This window comes from Delphinus delphis, chromosome 8, assembly GCF_949987515.2.
Source record: "Delphinus delphis chromosome 8, mDelDel1.2, whole genome shotgun sequence".
In the NCBI taxonomy this organism is placed as follows: domain Eukaryota; kingdom Metazoa; phylum Chordata; class Mammalia; order Artiodactyla; family Delphinidae; genus Delphinus; species Delphinus delphis.
Genome location: NC_082690.1, coordinates 49,707,362 through 49,730,601, shown reverse-complemented (window position 1 = coordinate 49,730,601; position 23,240 = coordinate 49,707,362). Strand labels below are relative to the sequence as shown.

Below are 23,240 nucleotides of genomic sequence, written 5' to 3'. Positions count from 1 at the left end.
GTGCAGTGGTTGTGCTGGTTGTTCTGGAGTCTTTCTAAGACTGAGTTCTGGTTTTACTCTACTCATCAGTTGTCTGACCTTGGGAGAACCACTTATGCTTTCTGAGTCTCAGTTTCCTCAGCTGTAAATGAGCAAATGGGCAAAGCAATAGAAACTATGTCATAGGTTCTTGAGAAGTGTAAATAAGTTAACATATTTAGAATTGTTAAAGTATTTAGAAGCTTTCAGAATGTCATCATGCACATAGTGAGTGCTCCATATAGGCTAGTCTTAATTATTCTTTCTCGCAATCATCTCCCTTTCTCTCTCTCTTCCATTTTTTCTCATCAATAGTTCCTTATGCTTTAGCTAAAATTAAAAAGTGAACAGAGAGTTTCTGTAAAATAGATACATTAATTCATTGGCATCATTCAGTTATTTTTTCATTTGGTCTACATTTATTAAATGCCCACTATGAGCTAGGCACTGTGCTAGAGACCAGGGATACAACAGTGAATAAAATATGCTTTTCCTTGAGGGGTATATTTGTTTTGTAACTAGTCAAAATTCTTTGCCATACTTTAATGAAACGGATGAATGTATGCATTTTAATAAGCCCACATGTATGTCAATTGGTTTTGTCACCTACTTTCCCCCGAGTCTGTCTACTTCTATTCTGCCACTACACTGATCCCACCCCCTTGATGAATGCTTTTCAGCCAGTCCTTCCCTAGCCCCTTCGGAGCTCTCTAGCCTGTTTCTATTCAGCAGCCAGATCCATCTTTTTTTTTTTTTTCGGTACGCGGGCCTCTCACTGTTGTGGCCTCTCCCGTTGCGGAGCACAGGCTCCGGACGCGCAGGCTCAGCGGCCATGGCTCACGGGCCCAGCTGCTCCGCGGCATGTGGGATCTTCCCGGACCGGGACACGAACCCGTGTCTCCTGCATCGGCAGGCAGACTCTCAACCACTGCGTCATCAGGGAAGCCCATATTCCTTTTTTGTTGTTGTTTAGTATAATTTGTTTTTTTTAATTCTAAAATACATTAATAATTGATAGGAAGACTGATAGACTATGCAATTATTTATTTTACAAGGAGATTCTGTACATCAGGGAAGCATCTTGAAGTACAATACAATGGGCTTTTATTTCTTCTTTACATGATGATTGTGAATTGTTACTTACATGGAAAGAGAACACAAAATCCACTTTATATATACATTTATATAAACACCTGAAAAGACTTGACTCCCAAAGTATCTTGTTTCAGAAGAACATGAATGAGATGAAAGATGAACTAGATTCCTTGGTGGCACATAGAAAGCAGACAAGTAGCTCGGGAAATCAAATCCTGTTTCAAGCTTGGCACATTAAGGGAAAGGGTTAAAGGGGCTTGAAAAATGTCATCTGAAGCCACAGAGGATGCTGGCATAAGCCAAATAATTTCCAAACCAACAAGATAGAAAGGTTCGAAGAAGTTAACCCTTAATGTGTGGCCACCTTATATACAAACTTGTAACAAATTTGTAGAATTGTCACTTATATTCCCTCGGTCATATTAAATGTTAATGATCTTGAAGGAGATGTGGGCCCAGTGTATCTCCACAGTCATAAAGCACTTGACATTTACTGAGAAATCCAAATACCTCCCTATTCCTCATATGGAGGGAAGACACTACCTTTTAAGGTCACTTTAGCTTTGCTTTAACCTGACTGTTCAGCAAACCTTACATGGGCATGAAAGGAGGAAAAGAGAAAAATCTTCTCAAAGATCACATACAGAACAACAGGGACTGCAGAGGAAATCAGAAGAAATACATAAAATAGCCACAATTTTCTGAACGTTAAAGGGAAAAAGCCACATTCATCAGTTAAGTAGAAACTATTTTTTCCCTTCCATTTAGAATGTATAGGAATTAGAGGGAAATAGTAAGGCTGTATGGTTTTCAATAAAAATTCAAAGAAAGCGACTGAATCTTCTGTTTTAGGAAATCATATTAATATATATTACACATACAAAAAGGAGTGGGGCCTGAGTCAATGCCCAGGCACCAGCTGCACTGGCTACATCTTGAAAGAGGAGGGGTGAGTGAGGTGGAAGCTCCCAGAGAGGGTCAGCAGGAAGATCAGTGTTGGTAGTTAAGGCAAAGAGCACTGCAGGAGAAGGCAAACGGTACTGAGGAAAAGAGAGGAGCAGTGGGTCATAACTGCTTCTCCAAAGACCTTTTTCTATCTAGCACTCCACATCCATAGGACGTTGCTGTGACTCTGGCTGGAAGTGGGGTGGCTGACAGCATACAAGTGCTCCCACAGAGTTGCTGCAACTCTGCTTTATGGGGGAGAATACATCTCTTGGTTAGAATGACTTAGAGTACATTTGGTACAACAAAAGTACAATAGCCTATACAAGTTAAGCCATGAGTCAGTTTTCTGCCAAGTTGGCCTCAATGTAAAGGCCTTTTTTTGGTTTTGTTTTTATATATAGAAAATATATATGCTTTCTCATGTTCCCAACTTGGAATCTGGTTGCAGCTCAGATTGTTGAACAGATAGGAAAAACATATGTTCCCAACATTTCTTCAAGATTTCTTTCTTTTTTTATATAAATAAACGTCAGAATGACTTGTGCCAAAAGGAAGAACATGTCAGATTCTGAGCTTCTCTTGGGCTGGACTGCCTGAAGAGGACTGTCCTGCTGTGTTACCAGAGGTATAGTGCAATGCTTTCAGCTGACATGCCAGTGTGGTATGAAGGCTTCCCCTGGAGGTGGGGGCCCCTTTTTTCCAGAAGGTTGGGGGCCTCCAGAAGGTTTCCCCCATCACCAACTGGATGTGATGGTTAGAATTTAACGCCTACACAGGTGGGTCTCACAACAGGACAGGGCAGGTGAGGCTAATGGTGCAAACTGTGCCTCAGCACAGGCAGTCATCTTGGGTGAGGGTGAGGCGCAACCCATAAAACTTGGAACCTGCAAGTCACTCAGAACATTGGTGGCTGGTGAGGGAAGAGCCCTCAGGTATGCTGCAACATTAAAAGGTTCAAAAGCACTGACAAAAAGTGTTCAGTTTTGCCCAAGGCAGCACATGAGAATCCATTCCAGTGAAATGCTACATTCCTAGAAGTGCTGTTCACCCCAGAACTGTATCCCAGGGGACTCAATTCTGGCTGCGCTGAGAAGCGCTGAAGTTCCCTCCATGTCGCTCTGGAGACTGAAGCAGCGAAGCAGCCCTGTCTTAGGGGGTTGTTTAGATCCTCTCTCGAACTTCAGCATCATGGACGGCGGTAGTGTGTAAAATGTTTGCTCTCCTCATGAACTTCCATCTCTGAGCTTTTCAATTCATTTAACTCTTTTCTTACGGCGGCCTTGTCAGCAGGCGTCAGTTTGGCCCAAGGTTTGTCAGCTTGCTGGTCATAATCATGAGCCTCTGTTACCACCACGTATTCATTAAACCTCAGAATATTCCTGGCAAGTAGTTCACCCACAGTTGGCCTTTGACTGAGCTTTCTCGTGAGCTGACGTTTAATCTCTCGTTTTTCTGTTTGATGATCAGCTTCATTTTTAGGTTGTAGTATGTTTCATTGTTCTAGCTCTTCTGGTGTTGGTCTTTGACTCAGTCGTAGTTCTGGAGTCCAGAAATCCAAAATCAAGGTGTTAGAAAGGTTGGTTCCTTCTGAAGTTTCAGAGGGAAAATTTGTTCCATGCCCCTCTCCTAGCTTCTGGTGGTTGCCAGCGGTCCTTGGCATTCTTTGGCTTGTAGATACATCACTCCAGTCTCTGCCTTAGTCACATAGTGTTCTCTCTGTGTGTGTCTGTGTCTCTCCGTCCAAATTTCCTTCCTCTTATCTGTTCTGTTACTCCTTAATTTTTGTAATGCATCAGTGGCTCTTTACTAAGAAAGCAAATTATCCTTGGCAGTGGGAACATGAATATGAGGAAATGGAAAGAGGGAATAAGAGGAGACTATCTTGAACCAAAGTACAATTTGGATACTTTTGCTTTTTATAGACTTAGTCAAAGAGTCTACCAGGAATCGTATTATAAAGCACATTAAAGATGTATACTTTATATTTCCTAGGCTTGGTTTTTCCATCCTGAAATTGCTACTACTTGTGATTCTGAGAATTTAAGATATTGTCCTATTTCAGTTTTCTGTGCACTTGATTTCTTGAAATTGATTTTTTCATATTGCTTTCTTTCAACCTCAATAAATCTAGTTGTAAGCATGGTAATTACAATTTAATTTATTAAATGGATAAGATTTAGGTTACAGTGGGTCTACAAACAAAGAGACCATGTACAGTAAGTTGTTAATCTTGAAAGCCCCCACAAGCAATAAGTGCTTCCACTTGAATTACATTTAAAACTATTATTGCAGGGTTCAAATCCTATTAAACACAGAAAGAGAAAATTTCCACAGATATAGAGCTTTCCCCTTCCCACAAGTGGGTGAAAGCAGAATTTCCATGTTTTAAAATGTGTGGAATAAAAAGAGAACATTTAGAAATTACCTGCTTGTGATTATTATTGTTTGATGACAAGCTTTAATTAGAAGACACAGTAAACTAAATTTCACAGAATGTCAGCTGGAAAGAGCCTTAAAAATAATCTCTCTAGGGACTTCCCTGGTGGCTCAGTGGTTAAGAATCCGCTTGCCAGTGCAGGGGACACAGATTCGATCCCTGGTCCGGGAAGATCCCACATGCCGCAGAGCAACTGAACCCGTGTAGCAACTGAGCCCGTGCGCCACAACTACTGAGCCTGCGCACCTAGAGCCTGTGCTCTGTAAAGAGAAGCCACCGCACTGAGAAGCCTGCGCGCCACAACGAAGAGTAGCCCCCGCTGGCCACAACTAGAGAAAGCCCTCACGCAGCAACGAAGACCCAACGCAGCCAAAAATAAACAAACAAACAAACAAATAAATAAATCTAACTATCTTAATTAACAAACAAGGGAATCAATGTTCAGAAAAGTGATGTGGCTTAAAACACGGTCAATAAAGCATTGGCTGCAGAGTCAGGGAAAGGAGAAGATGTATTTTTACATTTGAGGATTGGCTTAAATAGGGGGATAAGCAAACAGATGCAGGGATAAACTAGATGGGAACCCAGAATATGGTGTTAAGTTAGTAGGTATTTTAAATCTGTCTTGGTTTATATTCTTCTTTTTGTCTCTGTAGAGACAGTTATCTAACATCCTGAAATTTCATATCAAATGGGAGGGTTATCTAACAAGGATCTGTGTTCACTTTGCGATCCTTGTATACTCAAGAATAGAATTAAGACTCTTTATTTCCATGTAGTTGATCTGGATGTTGCTAAAGACAAGTAAGGATCCAAGAAATGTTCTTGGTTACCAAAATATCTCTAGCACGAGGATTTACTTAGCCTCTTTCAGTACTAAGGAGTGAATGCTTTATGTTAGTGGATACCAAGAGATCCCCCAAATAATATAAACTTAATATATAGATGAAATACACAAAGATCAATATATTTAATTATGGAATGAGAGTTGCTATGGAGATGGGAAGAGGGATGATACAGTGGGAGGAGGCATGACTTATAATTACATTTGTAAATATTTTTAATCCCTTTGATATGAGCTTGGGATGTTGTATTCCCAGGATAGATAATGAGGTCAAGAGAGTTTTCTAAGAGTCAGGAAATGGTACCTCCCTTTGTAGTCATTACATTTTTCTAGGTCCAAAATGGGGTGTGGGCATGGAGAGAGGGATGCAGCATCATTCATCATTAAAGTATCTGGAAGGAAGCTCTCAATGAATCTGTACACTCTATTTGCAGGAATCATCCTTTTGGTCATATTTTATAGTGCTATGTGTTAGATGGAGGCTGAGGAGAAAACAAAAGCAACTGGGAGAAGACTAGGAAAAGGAAGCACTGAGGAGACGTCCTGGGAGATTTCTAGTTGCAGGAGGCGGCAGTATCTGCTGGTGGAGGTGTATGTATGTGAGACAGAGAGTTGTAGAGAAAGACATGGCTAAGCAGTACAAATTCTAGAGTCATATGAAGTTTTATTTGTTTCCTTCCTAATATTTTGGTAAAAGTTAGAATATACCAACTAGATTAATTAAAACAGATTTAATGCAACATATTTGGAGAAATCTGATATGTGGCAATATAGACTATCACTGAGGATGAACTGACTGATGATGGATGGATGAGTGGATGGATGGGTGAATAAAGGGTTCTACAGGAAGAATTTAGGATGAGGAAGAGGAAAATCATAATATATTTGAACTGTTTATTGAACTGTCAATATATCCAGATTGGTAGGTTTTTTAAATTAACAATAATTGTTTATACTTTTAGAGCTCTCATATATATCATTTAACTCTGATACATGAACAACAGCAATTAACAACAGTAAGCTAGAAAGGAAAGTGAAGTTTTGTACATGAGAAAGCCCTGAGATGCCATGAGAATTTCTTTTTAACTCCTTAATGTCCTTTTGATCAGAACAATATTATTGGATGATTCCTTGGGCTATTTACGCCATCTGCTCTCATGAGCTATTATAGCGAATTAAAAGGATTAAGAAATTTATTAGCTGCTCAACTTTAGTAGCTATGACAACTTTTAAGATATTGAACTGCTTTCCTATCTAGAGGCTGACTGAGCTTCAGCTCCCCCACCTGTGAAATGAAGAAGCTGGACAAGATGGTATTAAAAGGATTCCTCCAACTCTTAATTTCTATTTCTCAATGATTCTGGTTAAACCACACAGAATGCATCAAGTTAACTAGATTGTTCATTCACTTCTTCTTAAATCATGCAAAAAAATGCAAAGAAAAAGGATGTTATGTTAGTGACAAAACTTTCAAGTAATGGAATTTATGCTTCTATACCACCTGAGGTCAGGGGTCATGTTTTTTATCTAGAATTTAATAACTGAAGGGTTATTCTGATAATACCTTACCCATTCTAACCTTTCCTTTTTGTAGGTAAGAAAACTGAGACTCATAAAGATGAATAACTACCACAAGGTCACACAGCTAGAGTTAGAGTTGGCATTAAAATACTGGTCTCGTCAAAGTCCAGAGTCCTGCCCAGTACTTTCCACTCCAGTGCTCATCTTAAATGTTTCCTGATGATGCTGATGCAATTTCCGATCAAGACCCACAGCTGGACTTTATGAATCTTGCCTGGGCATTTAAGATGCAGTTATTTGTACTGAGAAAATATTTCAACATGCCACAGCTGCTCATTCGTATGCGTAAATCTATGTAGACATTGATTTAAATAAAGAAATATAGCTTGCATTGCAAGTAGGTTTCTTGGATGTTGTAAATACTCTGCTTTCCGAGAACTTTCAGAAGGTGTCAATATTCTTCCAAGGTTAAGTTGCATATTAATTTCAAGCTTCTATTGTATCTTTTACTCTATAGAGAAATGCACCTTGGTCTCCAGCTCTGGTTTAAGCTCGATAACTTAATTCTGAGTGGTTACTCTGAAGATCAGAGTTTCACTTCACGCTAAAAAGAATATATACTCTTTCCCCCCTGAATTAGCTACACAATTTAAAAGAAGTAAAAAAGATTATTTAAATTAATTTCTGCTTTAAAATATAGTAAGTTACTCAAATAAAATTTATAGTGATGGCTGAAAGACTTTTTTTTGATTCACAGAGCCATCCATTAGGATGGTTCAATCTTACTTCATCCCAACTCACTGCTTCTTTTTTTTACATCTTTATTGGAGTATAATTGCTTTACAATGGTGTGTTATTTTCTGCTTTATAACAGTGAATCAGTTATACATATGTTCCCATATCTCTTCCCTCTTGCGTCTCCCTCCCTCGCACCCTACCTATCCCACCCCTCTAGGTGGTCACAAAGCACTGAGCTGATCTCCCTGTGCTATGCGGCTGCTTCCCACTAGCTATCTATTTTATGTTTGGTAGCGTATATATGTCCATGCTACTCTCTCGCTTTGTCACAGCTTACCCTTCCCCCTCCGCATATCCTCAAGTCCATTCACTAGTAGGTCTGTGTCTTTATTCCTGTCTTACCCCTAGGTTCTTCATGACATTTTTTTCCCTTAAATTCCATATATACGTGTTAGCATACGGTATTTGTCTTTCTCTTTCTGACTTACTTCACTCTGTATGACAGACTCTAGTTTCTTTAACTCACTTGCAGGAGAGGCCATAATGAAAGAGAATGAAGCCTGAATAGGTTCACTGTGTCACTAGCTGAGGAGTTCTAGCAAGATTTATGAATTAGCTTGATAATCTGTATTTAGAGGGGAGGGATAGGCAAAGTAGAGGTGAATGACACGTGAACTTCTTAGACGCCCTGCAGCTTGATCTGTTCCTAGTAAAACCACTGAGCTATGACTAACCACTGAGTGACACATGTCAGAAATCAAACCTTGTGATATAGCCTCATGTGACTTTGCCCAGTACTCCAGGTAGAGGGAGTCCCACCCAATAGTGTCAAATGGCAATTTTTGCAGGGTCCCTAAGTATTCTAGAGCAGTGCTTCTCAAACTTTAATGTACGTACAAATAACCTGTGGATCTCGATAAAATGCAGATTCTGATTTAGTTAGCCTGGGTTGGGGTTCAAGATTGTGCCTTTCTAACAAGTTCTCAGTTGCTATCTATGCTGCTGGTTCACTGACCACCCTTGGCAGACCAAGACTGTAGAATAAGTCATCTCTTCCCCCAGTTTCCTACATGGCTCATTCCATCACTTCTTTTAAGTCTCTGCTGAAATACCACCTTATTAGCAAGACCTTCCCTACCCACCATATATTTCTCTGTCACTATCACCTTTATTCTTCTTCCTATTTAATTATACTACTTATCACCAATTGACAATGGTGTTGACAGCTCGTTAGTTTGCCGCTTTATCATTTTCCTAGAATGTTGACTGAGGCATAGTAAATGTTCAGCAAAAAAACTATTAATTGAATGAACATGGCCACTCTGCCACAATTCCATTCCATAAACCAGACCACACTTATGAGTCTCCAGGCAGTAATCAACTCTGTCCTTTGGGATTTTCCTTTAGGAACTCAAGTATTCTTTGAAATAATAAAAGGTGGAGGAAATCAGGCCCCTCCACGGTCTCCTCAAGTCCCTGCTTGCTGATGGGGACCAACAGCGACTTTCTCCTTCCTACTTGCAGGCCCTTCTGAAGCCCTTGCAATGTCCCCAGCAGTGCCCTGAGTAGCCAGATTAAAGGCCAGGGGATATTGGTGGCTTTCATGGGGACAGCTTGGCAATTGATTGTCTCCATTTTGTGCTCTATCCAACAACTTATACTGTTCACTTGATTCTCCTAGTGAATATCTGATGGTTTGTTATTTCAACCTCAGGCAGTAACCCCACACTAAATATAGGTGCTATTGTATTAGTGAGAAGGCAACAAATGCTGTAAAGATTTGCCCCAATCTGACCCAGGGGAATGCTGTGTTAGACTCTTTTTGACAAATTAGGTTGTAATCAATACCTTTTTATTCATCAATGATGTTAAAGTTGAGTTACAGAGATTTAAAAAATGAAATGTGAGACCTTTAATAGTCTTTTCTTTGTTCTATATTACAGAGCAAGAGCTGTAGATTTTCTGCAATGCAGGAGAAAGGGAGTTTACCTTTAGGGTTGCTAAAGGTTTTGTAACAACAACAGCAAAAAAGGCACCACCTAAAAAGAGCATCAACACCAAATGTCCAATATAGGGATTCATCTACCATTTCTGCATCTAATATCAAAACGCCAGGGCACTCATTTAATATTCACTCAGCAAATATTTCTTAAACATCTACTATTAATATTTGCCAACGTACTAAATATATTATATTGCACTTCTAAAACAAGGTGAGACACATTTGATAACTCTTTAATAAAGCATGGTCAAATTCATATTGAGCACATTAACATGGGAGATAAAATGAGTGATAGAAGGGTCCTTGCCCTCTAGAAGCTTACTTAAGTGGAGGAATGTGCAAATCACGACAAGGGACACACCAAGTGTCTGAATATAGGTCTAGGGAGCTCAGAGAAAGAATCAATCAACATTGATTCAGCAGATTAAAGATGACTTTGTAGTGGAATTGGCATCTGAGGGCCTTCAAGATGAGCAGGAATACTACTGGTGGAAAGGGAGAGAAGGGAATTCCAGGCAGAGGAACCCACATAAGCAAAGGCCCAGAAACACGGCAGTTCAGGACGAAGGGCAGGGGCAGGGAGCAGTCCTGTGAAGCAGAGCCACAGTGAAAAAGGATGATGCTGGTGGGTGGTGGTTGCAGGAGGGGGCATGAAGGCTGGCTGGGACCATACTGTGAAAAGCAAGGAGTTTGTATACAGGCATCTTGGGGTGATATCTTCTAGAATGGTAATTCTGAAAGCAATGAGGAAGATGACTGGGCGGGGTAAGGAAATGGGTATATATATGTGTGTGTGTGTGTAGCGGAGGTGGGTGGGCATTATGTTTCCTTTTTTCCAAGTAATGTTGGAGTAATTTCACTAATTGAATATAGGTAATTGAAATTTTTACAAGAATTAATTTCTCATATTGCTTAAGTAGAATTTATTCTGTAGTATCAGGTACATGATCCTTTTTTAAAAAAAGAAAGAAAATAACATTATTATTTTCTTTCTATTATTAATGTAATACATGTTAACTTCAAAGTAAGCATGTGACGCACATTGGATAAAAAATGATGGTAAAAATGAATCACAATCACACCAGGAGAAAGAAACATTTGTTTGTATGTGACTCTAAATTTGGCTTCAATTCTGCCACCTAGAACTAGGCATTGAATAAGACTGATGATGGATAGAGTAATTCAGACAACTGGGGCCAAGTTCATTTTAGGCAGAAGTGAGTATAACAACTTTGGCCTTACCCTGTGCAGTGAAACTTGCCAAGGAAGACACTTATTGTTATATTATGATAATTATAAATTATTTATCATTATTTCAAAAAATGTGCTAATTACTATGAAAAATACAGTTGGAAACAGTTTTGTATTTTGCAATATACACTTATTTACCACTTATTTTCTGCTTTGAAGCAAAAATGAAAAAGTGCAAGTAGTAAAAATGAATCCCTTCAGCCTTCAATTACTGTCAAGTGGAAAATCAAGTACTGAAGAATGGTAAACTTTTCTTCATTAGTTCAACAACTTTTTAAGAAATACCAGTTATATGTACAACACTGAAGATAAATTTATCAGTGAACAAAACATAGGTTTTGGTGTCTGCACGCTTGGAACTCACGATCTTACGTAGCTTATCAAGATATTCTTTCTCCCTGCTCCCTGGAATAGAATTCTCACCCATTTTTCAAAGTCTGGTTGCATTTTCCCATTTCCATGAAGTACTCTCATACTGTTCTGCCTCCTGCAGGTTTATTCCTTCTCTGACATTCCATAATTCTTAGAGATGGTGCCATTATCATACAATTTTGGTTATATGTCATCAGGAACTGATCTCTATTAAATGTATCTAAGTCTCTTTTCCTGAAGGAGATAAAAAATTCCTTAAAGACAAAGACCTGGGATAGGGTAAAAGTGGAATTTTCTGAATATCTAGTAATATTGAGCAAGGCATCTAGAATATTCCTGATAAAAGTATTTGAATGTAAGTGAAAAACATTTTTGCCTGGTTCTTGACCATGTTACAAGAGATGTCAATAAAATTTGTCTTAGCAAGGATACCTCACAATACTGGTGCAAATTAAGGGGACTTGGTGAGAATTTCCTAATGGAATCTTATGGTATACTCTTCTTTTAACTTGTTATTTTAAAGGCAAATTGATCATTATTTCTTAAATATGTCATATAATTTATATGTCCCTAAATGACCTAAACAACAATCCAATCAGTTTTCCATTTCAAACAATAGTTAAATTAAGCTATATTAAGCTAAATTAAGTTAAATTAAGAATAGTTAAATTCTTCTCCCTTTGCAAAGGGAGAAGAATGATTGCTTGGTGTTGCATTACCACATTTCCAACTGATTTAAAGCCATGACAAATTAGAATGCAGTTAGGCTATTAAAATGGGGAAGTCATTCCGTGAGTCTGATTTGTACTTTGGCATTTTGAAATACTAAGCTTGTTGTTGTTATTTGCAGGTATCTTTAGAAGCGCTTTAAACATCAATTTATTTGATTTATAAGACATGCTTTGAACAGGCATCTTGATAAAGTACAGCATAGTATCCAAAGTGAGTATATTGCTTAAAGGAAACAAAGCTGTAAGGAAGCTTAAGATGAAGATTTATGCTGATAGAACTAGGACATGCTTGTCCTTTATTGTAACTTTTAAAGCTTGTAATCATTCTGTTCAAGGTTATTTGAATGACTGTCTTCACTATCAAGAGCTTCTAATTGGTGTAACTACGGTTCTGACCATCTTATCAGTCTCCAGAATTGTTTGAGATGAAAGTTTTTGGAAATGGGAAAACAGTCAGAGATATTTATGCCTTGCATCAGATTATGGTGTAGGGCATAGAGTTTGAGACCCAAAGATAACAGCTATCAATAAAATGGAAGAATCCCAGGAACAAGTTCTTACTCTATATGAAGTAGAATTTGTTCATCAAATGGTGTTAACCCAGATCTTTTTCATTTTCTGTTTTACAATGGGTACTTTGGAGCTGTTTATTCCTATTAGAAGACATATCTACTAATTTTTAAGAAGTAGAAAGACTTGTCAAAACTGTCTGGGAAGAGCATGGTTCCTTGGTGCTGTCATCGTCCATCTTTGACAAACACAAATCCGCTCTTCCCAGATGGCTCTCTGGCCATATCTGGGCTAGGTCAATAGAAGAAAGCAATTAATACTTTTTTTTTTGGTATAACTTAATTGCAAATTCTAATTCTAAAGTCAGGCAAAGTGAAAGTGACATACCAAAACACATAACGGCAGAGTGTTTTCTTTATTCTCTCGTAAAACATGTGGTTGGCCACCGTTAATGGTAAAACCTAAGATGTCACAGGAAAGACACAAACCTCAATTTTCCAAACATCAATAGACCAAATGTTGCTAAGAAAAAATCATTTGAAAAGGCCAGAGAAGCTCTTTATGCATGTGGATGCACAAAGGCTCTTCCCTGAAGGTCCCTTGTACTTCCATATTCATCTGTTAAATTCTCCCCTCTGCTAGCCATGTAGACCAAAAACAATTAACTACATTTCTTGAAGACAGAACCATATTCCTCTTTATTTTTTTGTAAAGTCTAGTCCACAGTGATATACATAACTACATTTCTTTAACAAAAGAGCAATTTATATATATAAATTTGCTAAGAACTCAATTCCACAGTAGGTGGCAGCCCAGTTGTCTCACTGATCCTCATTCTGATCACAGAAACAGATGTTGAAACCAATCAAAACGCAGGTTTGGCTAATCTAATTTAGAATATCTCATCAAATCTCAATTGGCTAATTCAACTTATGACATCTCACCAAGTCTCAGGGTTTACAGTGATGTATTCCAAACAAGGGATAGTGTGGCAGAAGAGGCAAAAATAAAATAAAATAAAATAAAATATAAAATAAAATAAAAATTCCACGTCAAGGACATCCAAAAACCACTTTAGTGTTAATAAGAGTAAGTCAATGCCATAAGGAGAGACTATGGTCTACTGATCATGGTCTATTTCTGTAGATGAGATCTCTCCCCCTTGCTTCCTAAATCTTAATTGCTTTTATAGTATCCATTGCTGACCAAAAGTGTATACGAGACAAGAATATAAATGAAATAAAGCTGATGCTACTTGTTATTTGTTTAAATTTATATTTTCAAACAGGTCTTTCTAACTATTGGATGTTTTCCTTGGAATTAAGGGTAACAAAGTCTCGTGTTCTTTGGACATAAACCACAAATTTTTCACCATAGATTGTTTTAAAAAATCTTGTTGGTGGTGACTGGTTAATACCGGTGATCAGAAATACAGGCACCCATTCACACAGAAACACATCAGAACATTGTAAGTCTGAGTTCTCACTGACCTTCAGGTTGGTATTGTGCTATAATCGTCACCGTCTGTCCAGCCCCCTTTAGCGCTGCAGCAGCCTGTTCATGGGATGCTCCTCGAAGGTCAATGCCATTCACCTGAAACAGAGGAAGCCGGAGAATTTTGGTATTTCATAAGGCATATTATTCTGATAGACAGAGGGAAAAAGTTTCCCAAAACTGAAAGGCTAAGATTATGTTACCTGCCTCAAAACCCTTCATGTCCTACCCAGGCATTTGAGTGTTAACCTATCAGATTTCATGCTTTTGATAACTTTAGTTAGCAGAAAGATGAAATTTCACCTCGGACGTTTGTGCCATGGTCTGAATGGGTTGAAAGTTTTGTCTACCCATGTCCAGTAAGATTTTAGTGTGTGTGCATTTAATATGCTTCTACGAGTTTCCTAGATTTCTGGGTTAGATAGGAGCCTTCAAAATTAGAAGGAAAACAGGATAATAAAGAAAGACACATGTAATGTATGTAGACAAGTATGTGCTGACAGAATAATATATTCATATGAGATTCTGGGGAGACTGTATGGAATGGGGCTGGCTGCCCGCCAAATCCCTCTCTTTGGTCATATGCCTGGTCCTGTCATCCTGAGCTTGGTTAGACAGCCCTGACCCTTGTTACCAAAATTAATTTGACTGCCTCATTTCTTATGTACAATTCCAGAATGAATTGTGACAAAAAGAAATAGAGAATGCCAGGAGTTTATGTTGCTCTTGCTAACTCCCATTTTGGGGCCCTTGCCAAAAGAGAAACAGAGCATCTAAAAAATAAGCACAAAACTCTGCCGAGAGGGAAAAATCACCCTGAAGTCAAATTTAATGAGACGCAAAGGCTAAAATCTTTCTCAAATCAATTCAGTCTAAACCAACACAATGTAATTACTAAGTGCTTTCCAGTGACAGGGCTCTGTGCGTGCCCAGGAGAGGGATGGTGGATGGGGAACAAAGGTGAACAAGACAAGCCTCTAAGAAGCTTTGTTTCAGTTTCAACTGAACACAGAGTCCAGTTTTCCAAACGACACAGCTGATATCTGAATTCTGTTTCCTTTCACTTCCAGGGAAGATGGCTATGGAACATGAAAAAGAATAAAAGAACTGATCAGCTTATCTACACATAATATATAGAATCTTATTTCGCTTCTCATCAGTCTTCTTTGACAACGATATTGAGTGGTGGATGGGGGTTGCCACTGAGTTTTCCCTGTCAGGCCTGGAACATCTGTAATCTTTAATCCCACAAGCTGGTCCTCTCATAATAACTTTGTTAAAGTCTCCTTATTCACTTTCACTAATTTCATGGCTTTCTATTCTGGTGAAAGCATTGATTGGCTTTCTATGTTTACTGAGAGCTTTGATTACACGGTAACACTGGGAAGTCCACTGAGTGAACCTGTGTCTGGCTGGGCCACTCCTTACTAGCTGAGTGACGGTCATATCACCCCTCTGAGCCTCAGTTCTCTCCTGCCTCAGTTAGAAGGGACTGTTAGGCTCTTTGAGTCTAAAACCTCTTTGAACTATAAAATCCCAGATTTAATCCTTATTAAATGACAGTCATTTCAGAGACTGTCTAGGTGTCGATGAGTCAGAAGTATGACTCAGAGAGCCAGAAGAGACAGGAAAAGTAATTTGATCTAGGTTTCTGCCTACAGGAAGCTGAATGCACAAACGTCATGGGCCGAAAGACCTCTTCTTTTGTCAAACAATTAGACTTAACTTTTTATTAAAAAATAATATGTGATCATGGTAATTAATTCTTATGTTTCAGAAAGGTGTAAAAAGAAAAGTAAAAAGTCCCCTCACCATCTTCACTCCCAGAAGTAACCACCATTAGCAGTTTCTAGTGTATGCTTTTTAGAAATCTGCTATATGCAGGTGCAAGCAGGTCGCTTTATCGCGATTTGTTTCTTTCTATTTTATATTTTAATATATTATTGACTTTTTCTTTAAACAGATAAGATCATATCATATATATAGTTGTATAACTTGTTTTTGTTTAGCTTTTCATTTAACAATCTATTGTGGTCATCATCCAATTCAGCTCATATCATTCAAACGTTTAACAGGAGCCTAGTATCCCATGGTATGGATGTACCAGTACTTTTTCTGTAGGATCCCGTCTGATGAGGTCGAGGCTGTGTCTAGCTTCTTATTATTAAAAATATTTGTGGGGACTTCCCTGGTGGCGCAGTGGTTAAGAATCCACCTGCCAATGCAGGGGACACGGGTTCGAGCCCTGGTCCAGGAAGATACCACATACCACGGAGCAACTAAGCCTGTGTGCCGCAACTACTGAGGCTGCATGCTGCAACTACTGAAGCCCGCGTGCCTAGAGCCCGCCGTGTTCCGCAACAAGAGAAGCCACCACGATGAGAAGCCTGCGCACCCCAACAAAGAGTAACCCCCGCTCGCCACAACTAGAGAAAGCCCGTGCACAGCAGCAAAGACCCAACGCAGCCAAAAATAAATAAATAAACACATTTATTAAAAAAAAAATTCTTATGAAGGTGTTTCTGAAGGATAAGTTCCCTGGACATACACTTCTTAAGTTAAAAAGTATATGCATTATGTTTCTTTTTTCTTTTTTTTTTTTTTTGTGGTACGCGGGCCTCTCACTGTTGTGACCTCTCCCGTTGCGGAGCACAGGCTCCGGACGCATAGGCTCAGCAGCCATGGCTCACGGGCCCAGCCGCTCCGCGGCATGTGGGATCTTCCCGGACCGGGGCATGAACCCGTGTCCCGTGCATTGGCAGGCGGACTCTCAACCACTGCGCCACCAGGGAAGCCCCTGCATTATGTTTCTTTTAGTTTGCTATTGTACATTTAAAAAATATTTATTTCCTGAACAAACAGAAACTATTAACGAAGAGAACAAAAACAGGCCATAATCTCATTGCCCAGATAACGTATTGATATAAAAAATATAATTAATATACAGTCAGCCCTTTATATCTGCAGGTTCTGTATTGGCAAATTCAGCCAACCTCGGATTGAAAATATTCAAAAAACTTTCCAGGAAGTTCCAAAAAGCACAACTTGAATTTGCTACATACCTGGCAACTATTTACATAGCATTTACAATGTATTAAGTATTATAAGTAATCTAGAGATGATTTAAAGTATATGGAAGGATATGAATAGATTATTTGCAAATACTACACCATTTTATATAAGGGACATGAGTATCTGTGGATTTTGTTATCTGTGTGTGTGTGTGTGTGTGTGTGTGTGTGTGTGTGTGTGTGTGTGTGGTCCCTGGGGACAACTGAGGGACAACTGAATGTACATAATGCACGTATGTGAAAATTAAAGCCATACAAAAAGGTATAAAAATAAAAGGCTTCCCCTACCTCTAATTATTCTCTCCAAAGGTAACCGTGTTAATGGCTTCTTGTATATACTACCAATTATTTCTGTTATGAATATAAGCAGGTTTATAAAATTATAAATAATTTAAAAATTTTACACAGGAAGATATTTTAAATATCGCTTTATACTTTGATTTTCTTTCATTTACTAACACATCTTAGAGCACATTCTTTTTTTATTGAAGTATAGTTGATTTACAATATTATATTAGTTTCAGTGTACTGCACAGAGATTCAATATTTTCATAGATCATACTCCATTTAAAGTTATTACAAAATAATGGCTATATTTGCCTGTGCTGTACAATATATCCTTGCTGCTTATCTATTTTATACATAGTAGTTTCTTTCTCTTAATCCCGAGAGCATTCTCCATTCACATATTCTTATACATTATCTTATTCTTTTTAATAGCCATGGAAGGTTCTATTAGTCAATGTAAAGCTATTTTACCAGGGCACAGTTGATGGGCGCTTAGCTTATTTTGGTATTTTGCTATTACAAACAATTTTATAATAAATATCATCTAACAGTAAGTTGTTGGATAAAGGGTATGAGTGTTAAATTTTGGTAGCTATTGCCAAGTTGCTTCCAAAAATGTAGCATTAATTTATACTCCCACAAATAATATGATAGGCTACTTCCTCACACTCTTGTAAAAATTGCTCATACCCTAATATTTGACCTTGGCCGTTCTGATAGGTAGACAATTATATTTTTAAATTTTGCATTTCTTCAATTATGAGGTTAAACAGCTTTTTATATGTTTGTTGGATATTTAAATTTGTTTTTATATAAAACTCCTGTTCACTTATTTTGCCTTTTTTTTTTTTTTTTGGTTTGGGTAGTTTGCTCTTTTAAAAATTTATCTGCATATTAAGAATATTGGTTCTTCACCTCAGATAACTATTGCAAATATTCTTACTAGTTTGGTATTTGTATTTTTTATTATTGTATTTAAAGTATTTAAACTTTTCCTTTGTATGTTATTTCTTGCCATACAGAAGTTTAAAATGTTTTATATAGTCACATTTCTTTTTTCTTTTTAGCTTTTGAGTTTTGTATTATATATTCCCTTCTCTGATACATACTAAAGAAATTACCCATGCTTTCTTCTAGTACAACCCTGGTTTAATTTTTAGCCATTTAATCTTTGTTGTACTGGAATATATTTTGGTGTTTGATGTGAGAACCAGGTAAACACACCCTTTCTTGGACCTTTCCTTTATAGCGTCAGACTTCTACGTCTTTCAATATTTTAACCATCCTCTGAATTTTTCTCAGTGCACTAAGGGGCCACGAAAAAGTGGGAAGGAACAAAAGATTTGGAGTCAGAGAGAACTAGATTTGAACCCTGAGTCCACCAGTTATACCTAAGTAACTTGGGAAAGTCATTTAACTTCTTCAAACCTCAGCCTCCTTACCTGTAAAATGGGTATAATATCTATCTATAATACCTGCCTATCAGGGCTGTTGCATGAAATAGATGAGACAATAACTGTAAAGCCCTTAACACGGAGCCTGGTGCAAATAGGCATTCAGGAAATATCTATTATGCTGTGAGTATTTCTTCAAAGAGCTGTGATTATAACTGATGAAATAAAATCTAATGGAAATTAACGAATATACTGTATGCGTTACTTCATGGTTTTCTTTTCTTCCTTCTTTTTTTTTTTTTTTTTTCCTTTTTAGGAACAATTTCAGCACTGGAAGAGCTGTTCATCCAGTGCTTACACATTAGAGATGGTTTCCATAGGGGAATGGACCTGCCCAAAGTAATATCAGAGTTAGCACAGGGTTAGCACCAGCCCAGAGTTTCTTTTGCCCAGCCCAGGCTTCTTTCCACTGTAGCAGATGTGCCCTATTATGTGTGTTTGTTTTCCACTGGGCCAGTATTAATCAAATCTTGCTCATCTTGGACCCAGTTCTACATGGGTCTCCACATTTGATGCTGCTGTTATCCTGAACAATACTACATCGTCCATGGCCCTGTTGATTTTCCTCCAGGTTTTAGCAAACATGCTTTTCTCCAGTCTTTCAAACTTTTCAAGGTCACTTTGATTCTTATTTCTATCTCTGAGGTTTGAGTTTTTATCAGTAACCTTTGCTCAAATAACATTTCAGAGGCATTCAAAAACAGTTTACATTATTAATATGACATTTTAAAATACCAAGTATGACACAGCCTCACATATTTATTATTTCTATTTTTCTACTTCAGCTTTAATTTTCTCTTCTTAAAGCATGGACTGGGAGATTGGACGCCATTCGTTACTGTTGAGATTAACAATGATAATCATTGATAACAGCATGAGGCATGCTCATATATATAGGGGATTTTTATACATTATCTTGTTTAATTCTCAGGAGGTTGGGATTATTTTTCTGACTTTACAAATAAGAAAACAGAGCTCAGGACTTCCCTGGTGGTGCAGGGAATCCGCCTGCCAATGCAGGGGACACGGGTTCTATCCCTGGGCTGGGAAGATCCCACATGCCACGGAGCAATTAAGCCTGTGTGCCACAACTAGTGAGCCTGCGCTCTAGAGCCCACGAGCCACAACTACTGAGCCCATGAGCCACAACTACTGAAGCCCGCCCGCCTAGAGCCTGTGCTCCGCAACAAGAGAAGCCACCACAATGAGAAGCCCATGCACTGCAATGAAGAGTAGCCCCCGCTCGCTGCAACTAGAGAGAGCCCGCGTGCAGCAACGAAGACCCAACGCAGCCAAAAATAATAATAAATAATAAAAAAGAAAGGTATCATTATAAAAAAAAAAAGAAAACAGAGCTCAGAGAGAATCACTAACTTGTTCAAAGTTAAGTAGTTGGAAGAGGTTAAGGATTTGAAACAGTCTAACTAAAACGCTTGAGCTCTTAACTACCAATTCCCACTGTTCTCCCTTTAATAACCTACCCAGTTCTGAGGAGAAACTTGACTTTCAAGCTCCCTGAGACTGCAGCACACAATTGGGTGCGGCTGGTCCACTCTACCACAGCCCAAACAACCTGGTTTAGACATTATGGCCCAGCCTATGGTGATCAGATGGTATAGGGCTGAAGCGAAAGGCTTTGAGTAGGCTAGAAAATTCCATCTATTGCTATCTCCTTATATATACAACTGTCATTAGATCATAGAAAAAATTAAATTCTATTTGTTATAACATCCTTTTCACAACCATGTTGCTGATAGAAATTTAGCACTTCTAGTTGATTCAATCAGTTGTAGGGTTTTTTCAGATGCTAATGTGAATGGAGGACCATGTCCAGAGTCAACACATTTTCTTTTTGTTTTTAAAAGATGAGAACTATTTGCTACTTCAGCCACTAAGGCCCCTGGCCTGGGGCTCCAGGGAGTCCCTGAATAAATGATTCAATGTTCTCCATAAATATTTGACTATTTCTTAGTATTATAGAAAGGATGATATCAGAATCAGAATTTTGGAAATGGAGAGAGCCTTTGTGACCCTCTTCAACTCCCGATGTATGATGTATACCTTTGTATGTATGATGTATGATGTGTACCTTTAAGCTGATTCAACCACATTGTTCTCCCACCACGTTGACCTTTTTCATTTCTCTGATTCAGGCATTTCTGCATCTCTGCACATGCTATTTTCCCTACTTAGAACATAATTTTTCATCTCTTCCTCACCTGGAAAACTTCTAGTCCTCAAAGATTCAGTCTGTAGAGCTTTTGATTTCTCCATCAAATCTGAATAGAGCCTTGCTGGGTATTCTTGGTTGTAGGTTTTTCCCTTTCATCACTTTAAATATATCATGCCACTCCCTTCTGACCTGCAGAGTTTGCTGAAAAATCAGCTGATAACCTTATGGGGATTCCCTTGTATGTTATTTGTTGCTTTTCCCTTGTTGCTTTTAGTATTCTCTCTTTTATCTTTAATATTTGTCATTTTGATTACAGTGTGTCTTGGTGTGTTCGTCTTTGGATTAATCCTGTATGGGATATTCTGTGCTTCCTGGACTTGGGTGACTGTTTCCTTTCCCAGGTTAGGGAGGTTTTCAGCTGTTATCTCTTCAGATATTTTCTCAGGCACTTTCTCTGTTTCTTCTCCTTTCGGAACCCCTATAATGTGAATATTAGTGTACTTAATGTTGTCCCAGAGGTCTCTTCAACTGTCTTCACTTCTTTTCATTCCTTTTTCTTTCTTTCTTTTTCTTTTCTGTTCAGTGGCCATGATTTCGACTACTCTGTCTTCCAGCTCACTGATCCATTCTTCTGAATCATTTAGTCTACTATTGATTCCTTCTAGTATATTTTTCATTTCAGTTATTGTATTCTTCATCTCTCTTTGGTTGTTCTCTGTATTTTCTAACTCTGTTAAAAACTAACTTCTTGCTCTGTGCATCCACTTTCCTACTGAGTTCTTTGATCATCTTGATTGCCCATCTCCACTTCACTTAGTTCTTCTGGGGTTTTATCTTGTCCTTTCGTCTGGAATAATCCTCTCTTGCCTCATTTTGTCTAAGTTGCTGTTGGTATTTTTATGTCTGTGGTAGGTTGGAGAAGTGGCCCTCTGTAGGAGGTACCCTATGCATCCCAGCAGTGCACTCCCCTCTTGTCACCCGAGCTATATGCTCTAGCCCTAAGAAGGCTGCATGGGTCCTTCTGTTGCAGCAGGCTATGTGGGTGGTCCGGTAGGCCTGGTTGGCTGCCAGGAACTGCCTTGTATGTACGCTGCTTGCTGCCGTTTAGTGGGGCCTGGTCACAAGGTGGCTGGTTGCAGAAACTCAGGGGGCCTTGGGGCTAGTGCTGCCTCACTGGTGGTGGAGTCAGGGTCCTAAAGACTCTGGGGCTGTTGCCCACCCACAAGTGACGCCAGATCCTGGGGTTAGTGCTGGACTGCTGGCAGGCAGAGCTGGTTCCTGGAGTCCGGCTGCAGGGCCCAGGGATCCCCAAACTCGTTTCAGATCATTGGTTGAGGGGGGCTGGCTCCTGACACAGTTGGGTATGGGGTCCAGGTGTCTGGAAGGTTGTGTAGGCCTGCTAGTGGGCAGGGCCAGGGCCCAGCTGGACCCAAGGTAGGATCTGGCCTGCGTTGTGAGGTGGAGGTTTTCCTGCTTCTGATGTCTGCCCCCTGGTGGGTCTAGAGGCTTGTGCAGGCTTCCTGGCAGGAGGGGCCGGTGCCTGTCCACTGCTGGCTGGAACTGGGTCTTGACTCTCTGGTGGGCTGGGCTGTGTCGTCCAGAGGCAACTGTGGACTCTTTGAGTCTTTAGCAGCCCGTCTGCTGATGGGTGGGGCTGTGTCCCCTATCTGATAAGTTGTTTGGCCTGAGGCGTCCCAGCACCGACACCTGCAGGCTGTTGGGCGGGGCCAGATCTTGGGCTAACGAGGTAGTGGGAGGGTCCCACCTGGCGCCGGCTGACGCTGCGGGAGAATGCGCTCTCAAATATGGCTGCCCGGGGGCCTCGGCAGTCGCCCTTCTGATTCTCCGGGAAACTCTCCAAGACCAGCAGGTAGGTCTGACCCAAGTTCCTATCAGATGACTGCTTTTGCCCTTGTTCGTGGCGCGTGGGAGATTTTGTGTGCGTCCTTTGAGAGTGAAGTCTCTGTTTCCCCCAGTCTTGTGGGGCTCCTGAAATTAAGCCCCGCTGGTCTTCAAAGCCAAATGCTCTGGGAGCTCACCCTCCTGGTGCCAGACCCTTGGGCTGGGGAGCCTGACGGGGGGCTCAGAACTATCACTCCTGTGAACGGACAACTGCAATATAATTATTCTCCAGCTTTTGGGTTGCCTACCCCGGGGGGTAGGGGATTTGATTATATCACCAATTTCCGCCACCCCCACCCCCACCCCGCGCTCCTACCCGTCTCGTTGTGGTTTCTTCATATCTGTAGCTGTAGAAGGTCTTTTCTGGTAGGTTTCAGTCTTTTTCACTGAT

The 23,240-nt window shown here is 39.5% G+C and overlaps 1 protein-coding gene across 13 annotated transcripts in view; it reads right to left on the bottom strand.

The window, feature by feature from the left end:
• The window catches only part of DLG2 (discs large MAGUK scaffold protein 2), a 929,335-nt gene that overhangs the window by 294,353 nt on the left and 611,742 nt on the right, over positions 1 to 23,240 (bottom strand). For all 13 annotated transcript variants that reach the window (XR_009520377.1, XM_060018173.2, XM_060018175.2 and 10 more), the window contains one exon: positions 13,958 to 14,060. Coding sequence is in view for 12 of the 13 variants with exons in the window: in XM_060018173.2 (XP_059874156.1) it covers positions 13,958 to 14,060 (103 nt within the window). In the remaining variant the exon portion in view is untranslated. The remainder of the gene's footprint in view (positions 1 to 13,957; positions 14,061 to 23,240) is intronic.